At 43.3% G+C, this 10,954-nt stretch overlaps 1 protein-coding gene across 2 annotated transcripts; it reads right to left on the reverse strand.

Moving 5' to 3' along the window:
• Positions 1–106: 106 nt before the first annotated feature.
• LOC110538696 (aldehyde dehydrogenase family 3 member B1) lies at positions 107–6,842 on the reverse strand. Of its 2 annotated transcripts, none has more exons than XM_021625672.3 (10): positions 6,426–6,842; positions 5,358–5,521; positions 5,098–5,211; positions 4,827–4,947; positions 4,522–4,607; positions 4,292–4,373; positions 3,702–4,094; positions 3,328–3,494; positions 3,047–3,146; positions 107–2,943 (listed from the first exon to the last, which is right to left on the reverse strand). In XM_021625672.3, the coding sequence occupies exons 2-10, from the start codon at positions 5,517–5,519 to the stop codon at positions 2,744–2,746; spliced, it is 1,425 nt and encodes a 474-aa protein (XP_021481347.1). In that variant the 5' UTR covers positions 5,520–5,521; positions 6,426–6,842; the 3' UTR covers positions 107–2,743. The 2 variants fall into 2 exon arrangements, with proteins under 2 accessions (XP_021481347.1, XP_021481348.1); XM_021625673.3 differs by having other exon boundaries at positions 6,325–6,560.
• Positions 6,843–10,954: the final 4,112 nt, after the last annotated feature.

Raw genomic sequence — 10,954 nt, forward strand, 5'->3', positions numbered from 1 at the left:
GCACTAATGATGCAATGACTTGTATAGAAAAGCAACATGCTGGGATGAGGGAGAATGGGGCAATAACAGTACAAGTAACACTTAAAAGTATAAGCCAACAAATATATTCATGTAAATTAAGCTTTTATTAGTTAATGTCTTCTGAACAAAACTTTTAAAATCAAAAAACATCCACCACCTAATGTCACACAGTGTCTAACAAAACCCAGTAAAATTGTTACATAAGACCGTTCTGTGAACTATACTAACCCCATGGTAAACAATGGGGGTCTTGTGCAACAGTGCTAAAAACCCTTTACCTCTCCAGACCCTGGTAGCCAGTGCATTTCAAAATCTGGGGAAACATTTCAATATAGTGGCTTCCACTCATCTATTCTGATCTGATGGGTCAAAGCAAGACGAGTGGAAGAAACAGGTTTAGACCATTGTGATGTAGCAGTGAACACACAGAACTGAAACCACACCCTGGGTGGATTGCAATAGCGGCTCTCCTTCCCTTCAGCTGCAAAGATTTGAAAGAACAGGACAGGTGACAGCCATTGGTATCTACCACATTACTTTCACCTTTCCAGTTCTTGGTAAAGGAGAGATAAGGTAAGGAAGCCAAATCAAGACTATTGAGATGCAGCCTGTGTCCCTCCCTTGAATAACCTGGTTAAACCAGAACCACAGGTAGCACCTCTTTCCCCTTTTCTGCTGACTCAATGGCCCTGTACAAGTACAGCCTTCTTTTGAAGTACTCAAACCAAACAGGCCCACTGAAACTGACTTGTAACAAACAGTAAATGGAGAGGGCACACTGCAGCGCACAAGCCAAGCAATCCACAGGTTGTGTTAGCAAAAAGGAGTAAGCCTATACAACAACAATCTCAGTCACTTCCATTTAAAAATCTGGGGTTTGTAAATTGGCCTGCTGGCTGTTTAGAAGCAGTAATCTAACATCTTTGCTGCTGCTACTTCCTCCTTGACATGGAGGGGGAAACATTGTGTTGTACACTAAAGATATGGTGGACATGTTCAAACTATGCATTCCATGCCTCAAGTGCAATTTCATGTTCTTTTTTTCAGGAAGGGTGATAGGCTAACATGCAGCTATCATGTTGTACACAGAAAACATGATTGACATGTTTGTAGAAACTTGTGGTCTGTTGTAACAGTACATCAAACACAAGGAAGATGTCCACCAGAGCGGTTGCCAGAAAATGTAATGTTCATCTATTTACCATAAGCCGCCTCCAATGTCATTTTAGAGAATTTGGTAGTACATTCAACCGCCTCACAACCGCAGTGTAACCAGGACCGGACAGCCGATAAACTGCAGAGTATTTGTCAATAATAAAGCCCTTTTGTGGGGAAATACTAATTCTGATGGGCTGGGCCTGGCTCCCAAGTGGGTGGGCATATGCCCTCCAGTCATGTGAAATCCATAGATGAAGGTTTAAGGAATTTATTTCAGTTGACTGATTTCCTTATATGAACTGTAAATCAGTAAAATTGTTGCGTTTATATTTTTGTTCAGTATAGTAGGCAGTAGTTAACAAACAATATAAGAGGCAATAGCGCACGGTCACCACAGAAGGAACTCACCCATTGTCAGACTGAGGTTACCGGTCCGGATTCACATGCTCGGCTGCCTAGAGGTGGAACCCCTACTCATGCTGTACTTGCATGATCATTGAAAAGCGAAATAGCAGTTAGTAGGGCCTGTGTGTGGAAAACGCAGAGAGTTCCTATGCAAAACTCAAGTGGGGAGTTGCATTAACAATATTTTGGGGAATGTTCAATCAAATTGCAGCAGTTTTAATTTTATTTCAGCTGTTCAGAAACATAAGGCAGAGATAGGCATCATAGTTCAGAAGGGGTGAGTAAAGAGAGAAACGTAAAGGAAGGGGAGTGTGAGCAGCAGTTCCGTAGTGTGCGTAAAATAACATGTGCAGAACGTGATCTGGATTCTTAGTGGACAGGGCAGGCAATGTATACACAGCCAAGGCCACCCAAAAAAGAAGGCAAGTGTGCTAGGCAGTGTGTACAGCACTGCCCCACATGGAGTTGGTAGCTAATTTGAATATCCAAGTGTTTGTGCATTTCATTGGCTGATCTGGCATGTCAGCTTTTTTTTTTTCTACCAGTATACACCCAACCACTGTTTCCAATCAGGCAAAGCAGGGAACAGAGAAACCCTGGTTTTTAACATCCTTAATTATATATTTTTTGAATTTTAGGTAAATTATTTAATATAAATCTGGAACACTGAACAGATACTTTAAAGGCCCAGTGCAGTCAAAAAAAATAGATTATTCTGTGTTTCATACATTTCCACACTATGTTGGAGGAATAACACTGAACAATTATAATACCCTTTTAGTGTAAGAGCAGTTTAAAAAGACCGCCTGAAATTTCAGCCCGTTTAGGTGGGAAGGGACTCTTGGAATGCCTGGTGACAACTCCAGGCGGTAAATGAGTTAATAGACCAATAAGAGATCCAAACCTCTCTGCCAACAACAGCTAGTTTTCCCCTCCCCACTCAGACTACTCCCAGGCAGTCCTAGCTAAATTCTTTCTTGACAAATTGCTCTTTGCTAAGAAGATGTTACTTGTTTTAATTGAAAAAAACAATCACAGTAAGGTACTTAATTGTTACCCCAAAATGATTTGACATTGAGATAAAAAACGGCTGCATTGGACCTTTAAGAAAAGCCCATCAGCTTTGGAAGTACAGTCAGGCATGCACCGGGTGCCACTCTCACATGACTGAGCAGCCTCCCCAGCTGTTCTTCTTGAAGGTGGTGGCCCAGCGCAACCAGCCCAGGTTGTAGTCGCTGTAGGGCGGGTAGCGCAGGACGTTGACCCGCTCCAGTAACCAGCTCCGGTTCATACAGCCCCGCCTGTGGCTGAATGTCTCAAAGCCCCAGCGGCCGTGGTAGCTACCCATCCCACTGGCACCTGGAGGGTAGAGGAAGATGACAGGGCACCATGATCAGATCCATGTCTAGTGCTTTTCTTCTGATAATGACTACTTTATTTACATTGTCAGACACACACTTACCTACTCCTCCAAAGGGCAGGCCTGGCAAGGCCATGTGTACTATACCATCATTGCCGCAGAAACCACCACTACTGGTGTTGTTCAACACTGTGGTCACTACCTGACAGAGAGGGGAGGAATGTGCATTTCTTCCATAAGAGTGGAGCCACAGTGAAGGCAGAGGCAGCCATAGAACTAGATAACTTTAAACTATAGCTCTGTGGAGGACACCATGACTATAACATAAGAAAATAGATATGAGAAGAAACATCTATGTGCTGTAATGTAGGTCATGGTCTTACCGAGGTCTCGTCAGAGAAGACGTAGAGGGCCAGGGGTTTCTCTTGCCGGTTGATGTAGTCTATGCCCTCCTCCAGAGACTCTATGGTTAGGATGGGCAGGATGGGGCCAAAGATCTCCTCCTGCATTAGAGCATCAGACTCCTGCACGTCCACCAACACTGTGGGAGCTAGAAACACCACTTGATCAGCAAGAATTTGCTTCTATATGCCTGATTAGTCACTCATACTTGAAATTAAAGCCACTTTAACAGCAAGGCTACCACCTCAACCTATTTCAACTTGCATTCACACCCACAAGGTGGCAGCAGTATACAAACCAAACTCAACACCACTGCCTGCATCTCATCGTCCTTTCCTGTACCTCCAAAACTCACCAATATACCTGTCCTCCTCACGGCTCTCCCCTCCGATCACCACCTTCCCCTTGGACTTCTCCAGCATGTCCATCAGGCGTCTCCAGTGGCGTGGGGTGACTATGCGCCCCATGTCCAGGCTCGCTCCGGGGTCCGGCCCATAGAAGGTCCGCAGGGTCTCCCGGAGAGCGGGCAGTAGGGCGTCCCGGGTCTGGGCTGTGCAGAGGACGTAGTCGGGTGCCACACAGCTCTGGCCAGTGTTGAAGAACTTGGACCAGCACAGGCGCTTGGCGGCCTTATGGATGTCGATATGGCCGTAGATGAAGCAGGGGCTCTTGCCACCCAGCTCCAGGGTGACGGGGGTCAGGTGAGGTGCCGCCGCTAGCAGGATGGAACGGGCCACCACCTGGGAACCTGGGGAGGAGATGGGGAAGAGAAAGGAAGAGGAGAAGGAAAGGGTATGCAAGAGTGTGCGATAGAGGTGATATGGCAAAGGTGAGTTAAAAGGGGCATAAGGCCAACATTTTTAAACACAAAAACATTCTAAAAAAAGGAGGGATTGAGCTAATACATATTATTGGTCTAAGGGGTCCTCTCTGTTAGGCGTTTACCTGTGTAGAAGATGTGATCAAATTTATTCTTCAGCAATGACTTGGTGTCCTCTGCTCCACCACATAGTACTGCATAGCAGTCCTACAATAGTCAGATGGCAAAACTCAAAACATTAAAAACAAACAATGAGTGGGCAGGTATAGAGTAAATATGGCACTGTTGTCCTTCATTCCATCGATGATCCACAACAGGTAACAGAAGCAGGGGGAAATTAAAGCACATGTACTACCTGAGACAGGTATTTGGGGATGAGTTCTGCCAGGAGTTGCTCGGTGGCCTGACAGATCTCTGACGGCTTCAGAATGGCACAGTTTCCTGGTTCACGACATCATGGAATAAATATTGTCATCGTCACAAAATCAAACCTAATCAACAATGAAATGCTAACAGAGTCATCATTCACTTTACACATACATTACTGATAAGGCAACATCGTTGGATGTAAAATGCTTTGAGCTACTGTTAAACGCTATAAATCCAATCCCTTACTATTAACAAAGCCTCTAGGTATACAAAGGCATGATAGATGTGTACCTGCAGCAATTGCAGCAACCAAAGGTAAGAGAATAAGATGTAGAGGGTAGTTCCACGCCCCAATGATTAAAACTACCCCCAAGGGTTCCCTGCGTATGAAACAGTCATCCATCCTAGTGGCCTAAAACAGGATGGAGAGAGGAAAGTAGATGGCTGGACAATTATTATAAGTCAGTAAAAAAATATTCCAATTGTGTGTGTTTACATGTTGAGCCATAGTAAAAGGTGGTAGAGTCAAACAGTTGACAGTGAATGTTGATGGAATCTATACCAGATTCTTGCCAATGTTGTATTCCGGCTGCATCCAGGTCCTGAGGTTTTCCATGGCGAAGTACAGGTCATTCAGGGTTATCTGAATCTCTGACAGGACCGACTCAAACTTGGGCTGAAGGGGGAGAGAGAGGGGAGAAGGTGAAATGATCGAGGGAGAGAGGGAACAGGACAACAAAAGATCCAAGGTGAAGAAAAAGGGACAGGGAAAGAGGATGAGGTGGTACAGCAGTCTGCGTGTGTCTGAGTGTATGCTAGTACCTTATGGAGGTCCTTGTGGAGAGCATCTTGTATCAGCTGCTCGTTTTCTTCGACCAGGGAGAGAAGGTTCTGGAGCTGGGTCATACGGAACTGCTCTGGAAAGGTCACACCTGACCGGAACGTAGCCCTCAACCTGTCAATCACCTCGCTCTGGCTGGCCATCTCTGTCCATCCAACAGACAGACACAAAGTGAGTTAGCGGATAATGTCACCTGGTAAAATAGGATTGAGACACCACACAACCAAAATAACCAGTGATGAGAGAAGAGCCTGGCTATTGGACATGCACTTTGCCAATAGCAATATAGAGTTGTAAATTCCAGATATCAATGGCTGCTGGTCTTGGCCATTGTCTGACTAAACTTCAGAGGTCTTTTAAAAACGCCCACATGAAGCAGCCTTGAGCACTGCTTGATATTTTAAGTCAAGATACGTTTGTTGCGCATTGAGAACACATGATGAATCGAGGGGTGTATTCATTGTATTTTAACAGAAACCTTTTACCATTTAAGAACGGAACGGACCTAGAAAAATGTGTCCAATTGAAATTCTCGTTTTCGTTGCAAAATAGGTGTAATGAATAGGCCTACACACAGGGAACGGTTTCATCGTTAGAACCACCTGGCTCAGGTCAAGTGTAGAAAATGCAAAAAGGCAGGCTAAGAAGGTAAGATGACCAAATATGCGGTCCGTTATATGGGCTATAAAAAGGTGGAAATTAGGTCTTTGCTGCAAGTTATTCACGGTTGGTTGCTCACATTTGAATGAACGCGGTAAAACCTTCAATGATTATGTGAAAGCGTGGGCGGGATGTCAATAGTGACAGGCATGGATGATGCAACTTTAACGATTTAAACTAGAGTATCAAATTGTTACACATTAAAACAGTTTACGTCGGAAACCCTCTTTGTTAGGAAACTGTACAAGCTGCACTCTTTTCAGGATGGATGAAGTTGTGAAGTCCTACCTGAATTTTCCCGTAAATAGATGCTGTTGATGAATAAAAATTAACTGAAACCTAACAAAAAGTTAGTCGGAATTTGAGGAAATTAAAAAGTTAAAACGCACCTGATTCTGCCCGAAGGTAGGCTAAATGGTCATATGTTGCCCTGTCGAGCCACTCTTAGACCTGTCTCTGAACTCAGATAAATCACATTCCAATTTGCCGGTGGCTTTGACTTGCTATGGGAACCCGAAGAAAGTGGCGCATTTCCGGGTGCTAGTGGTTTTCCTACCAACGCGGCTAGTTAATCTGGAAAGCAGAACAGATTTTTGGTAGAACTTGAAAAACAAGCCTGTAAACCTGTCTGGGGCTGAAGAAAAACATGGGTATCCATAGACTAAAGGCCCTTCAAATTAAACCCTGGACCTAAAGCCAGTTCCGTAGCTTTGTTTCTCATTCTATCCCATCTAATCAGGGAATGATTAAGATCTGGGACACCAGGTGGGATAAATTAATTATCAAGTAGAACAAAAAACAGCAGTAGGCTAATCCAGACCTCATTGGGTAATATTTGAATATCCCTGGTATCAAATCAAATCCCTGGAATCAAATTCAGGTTCAAGTGGGCAGACTGTTTTAGTTGCCATAGACTAGCCTACTGAATATAATGCATTGCATATATTTATGTTTAGACCATTATCTTGCAAGCAGTATTATTTAATTGTATGAATAGGAGATGTATACTCAAGAAAATATATAAATGTAACATGCAACAATTTCAAACATTTTACTGAGTTACAGTTCATAGAAGGAAATCATTTAATTGAAATGAATTCATTAGACCCTAATCTATGGATTTCACACAACTGGGCAGGGGTGCAGCCATGGGTGGGCCTGGGAGGGCATAAGCCCACCCACTTGGGAGCCAGGCCGACCCACTGGGGAGCCAGGCCCAGCCAATCAGAATTAGTTTTTCCCTACAAAAGGGCTTTATTACAAACAGTTATACTCCTCAGCACCCCCTCTACCCCTCCTCAGATGATCCCGCTGGCGAAGAAGCCGGATGTGGAGCTCATGGGCTGGCATGGTTACACAAAGTCTGTGGTTGTCAGGCCGGTTGGATGTTCTGATAAGTTCTCAAAAATGACGTTGGAGGTGTCGTAATGGTAGAGAAATTAACGTCCAGTTCTCTGGGAACAGTTATGTTGGACATTCCTGCTCTGCATGCCAATTGCACACTCCCTCAACTTGAGATCTGTGACATTGTGTTGTGTGACAAAACGGTACATTTTAGAGTGGTCTTTTATTGCCCCAGCACAAGGTCCACCTGTGTAACGATGATGCTGTTCAATCAGATTCTTGATATGCCACACCTGTCAGGTGGATGGATTATCTTGGCAAAGGAGAAATGCTCACTAACAGGGATGGAAACAAACATGTTTGAGAAATAAGCTTGCTGTGTGTATCAAACATTTTTGGGATCTTTTATTTCAGCTCATGAAACACGGGACCAATACTTTACATGTTGAGTTTATATTTTTGTTCAGTAGTAGATATCTTGAAGTAAACACACCGGTCCTGCTCTCCTTTTCTCAGGTGTTTGTTTCTCTCTCACACCCCATCCATCTCTCTTCCCCTCTGTAACCCTCACAGCTGTGTGGCACCACGCTTGGTGAACTCCAGTCTGTCACCTGGGTGTTTCAGTTTAGCATCTCTGATGATTCAGATAGACAGTTAAAGCAGTTAAGTAGCCCAGGGACTGCAGGGACTGTCCCTATACACTTTCATGATCTAATTCTCACTACATTGTTTCAGCTGAGGAGAAACTGTTTTTTTGCATAAGCCAGCTGGTGGCTGGTAACCATACAATGTTTCAACCACGTGAAGACGATTTTAATTTGATTTGACTAAATGGTGAGAATGATCAAATAATGAGACAATTTAATCACACTTTAATTTATATTATAGACCTTGTTCACAGCAGTAGTACTTAAATTATTTAATATTGTCAGTCATTCACTGCCACTCATCACACATTATCATGGTTTGTGTTGGTAATATATATAACAAACTTTTCAAGAATTGCATAAAACAATGAGTTCTTAACCAAAATAACAAATTGCTCTTTGTGGTTTCTTATAGCTGTTCCGGGCACCTCCCCCTAAATACTTTACTATGTCTTGCTTACTGAACTTGTTTATAGGGGAGAGAGTTTAAGAATGTGTTTTTATCAGGCGTATCTATCCAACTGAGCATTGGGCACAGTAATTCAAAGCTACCCAAGCATGACTTCTAACCCAGGATGCACCTGCACTCTGGTAAAGACATTTCCCTCATATAGCATCTTGATTAATCCTAAAAAGGACCAATATATCATTGTGAAAGTGCAGTAACACGTTTAAAAACAACACACAACAGTGATGTACTGCAGATGTGGGAGAAAATGTCAAATTATGATTTGAAAAAGTAATTGAGTGACGTTTAGCCATGTATTGGTTTGGTGACAGTTGCTGATCATTGGACATTGAAACAACGGGAACACATTTCAGGGTACAGTACTTCAGGATGTGAATGGTTATTTTTTTTAATTAACTTGTTTTGTGTGTTTAAAAAAATACATTTGTAAGGTATTTTCTGTCTTTATTGAACAGAGAGAGAGAGGATGACAGTTATGAAAGATCGAGGTTGTGCCAAAGGGCAGTAGGCCAGATTCAAAACTATGCCTAGAACGTATGAGACAACATACCACAATTTCTTATTGTTGTGAGAAATAGCAAAATGTAATATGATTTAATATCAATTATTTCATTAATCTTCTTAATACATGAATAAAGGTTTGAATGAGAGATGTGAAAAAAACAGTTGTGGCTGGAGCCGCAACTTACTTTACTGTATAAACATTACAGAACATGTTTGCTGATTGACAGTGATCGTTGATGTCTGGCTTTGTCTTAGAATTGATTTCCTTGAAACTACTTTTATATGCATGTGACAGGCTATCACCCAACCATGGTTGTCATGTTAGTTCTGTCTCCCAAGTCCTTCTGTGATGTTTCCTACCATGTGTGAATTGTCTTCCATCCTGAAAAGATGACAGGAAAACTACACCTCCTCCTGGTCTTGCTGGGCCTCTGCAGTATGTACTCAATAATCTAGCAATTCATTGGAACAAGGTATTTTACATATAGAGATAATTATAACATCCATTGAGTTAACATATTTGTGATCTATTGTCTTCCTTCTCTTTTCTCTATTAGGGATATATGGTCAGAGTCTGGAGGCCATTCCCTCCAGTCCAGTCCTGAAAAAGCCTGGAGAACCTCTCAGCCTCTCCTGTAAGGGATCTGCGTTTAACTTTAGTAGCTAAAACATGGCCTGGATACATCAACCTGCAGGAAGAGCACTTGAATTGATAGGCATTATATGGAGTGATGCTGGTGGAACTGCATATACAAAAAGAGTTGAAGGACAGATAGAAGTCACCAGAGAGAATTCTAACAGCATCGTGTATCTGAAGCTGTCTGTTCTGAGAGCAGAGGACTCTGCTGTGTATTACTGTGCACAAGAGACACAGTGGTGTGAGTGGAGGATCTGTACAAAAACCCCTCAGAGAATCTAACTGGCAGCAGAGTCAACAGAGGGCAGTAGAGCATCAGTACAACAGAGTCAAAAGAGGGCAGTAGAGCATCAGTACAGCAGAGTCAACAGAGGGCAGTAGAGCATCAGTGCAGCAGAGTCAAAAGAGGGCAGTAGAGCATCAGTACAACAGAGTCAAAAGAGGGCAGTAGAGCATCAGTACAACAGAGTCAACAGAGGGCAGTAGAGCATCAGTACAACAGAGTCAAACGAGGGCAGAAGAGCATCAGTACAGCAGAGTCAACAGAGGGCAGTAGAGCATCAGTACAACAGAGTCAACGAGGGCAGTAGAGCATCAGTACAACAGAGTCAACGAGGGCAGAAGAGCATCAGTACAACAGAGTCAAAAGAGGGCAGAAGAGCATCAGTACAACAGAGTCAAAAGAGGGCAGAAGAGCATCAGTACAACAGAGTCAAAAGAGGGCAGAAGAGCATCAGTACAACAGAGTCAAAAGAGGGCAGAAGAGCATCAGTACAACAGAGTCAAAAGAGGGCAGAAGAGCATCAGTACAGCAGAGTCAACAGAGGGCAGTAGAGCATCAGTACAACAGAGTCAACAGAGGGCAGAAGAGCATCAGTACAACAGAGTCAACAGAGGGCAGTAGAGCATCAGTACAACAGAGTCAACAGAGGGCAGAAGAGCATCAGTACAACAGAGTCAAAAGAGGGCAGAAGAGCATCAGTACAACAGAGTCAACAGAGGGCAGTAGAGCATCAGTACAGCAGAGGGCAGAATAGCATCAGTACAACAGTCAACAGAGGGCAGTAGAGCATCAGTACAACAGAGGGCAGTAGAGCATCAGTACAACAGAGGGCAGTAGAGCATCAGTACAACAGAGGGCAGTAGAGCATCAGTACAACAGAGGGCAGTAGAGCATCAGTACAACAGAGGGCAGTAGAGCATCAGTACAGCAGACTACAAACTGCACACATTTCCTGAGAACTAAAGCAACCAGTAAACCATCAACTGAACTACTATTAACATGAGCATTGTCCTATAGGCAAGAGAAGAAAGTTA

Source organism: Oncorhynchus mykiss, chromosome 12 (assembly GCF_057628025.1).
Source record: "Oncorhynchus mykiss isolate SJ-2025 chromosome 12, ASM5762802v1, whole genome shotgun sequence".
Classification (NCBI taxonomy): domain Eukaryota; kingdom Metazoa; phylum Chordata; class Actinopteri; order Salmoniformes; family Salmonidae; genus Oncorhynchus; species Oncorhynchus mykiss.

Coding starts and splice junctions, on each gene's coding strand:
- LOC110538696 (XM_021625672.3), bottom strand. CDS start 5,519: ATGGCCAGCCAGAGCGAGGTGATTGACAGGTTGAGGGCTACGTTCCGG. Junction 5,212..5,357: donor TCCACAAGGACCTCCATAAG/GTACTAGCATAC, acceptor CTCCCCCTTCAG/CCCAAGTTTGAGTCGGTCCT. Junction 3,147..3,327: donor TCTTCTCTGACGAGACCTCG/GTAAGACCATGA, acceptor CCTCTCTGTCAG/GTAGTGACCACAGTGTTGAA.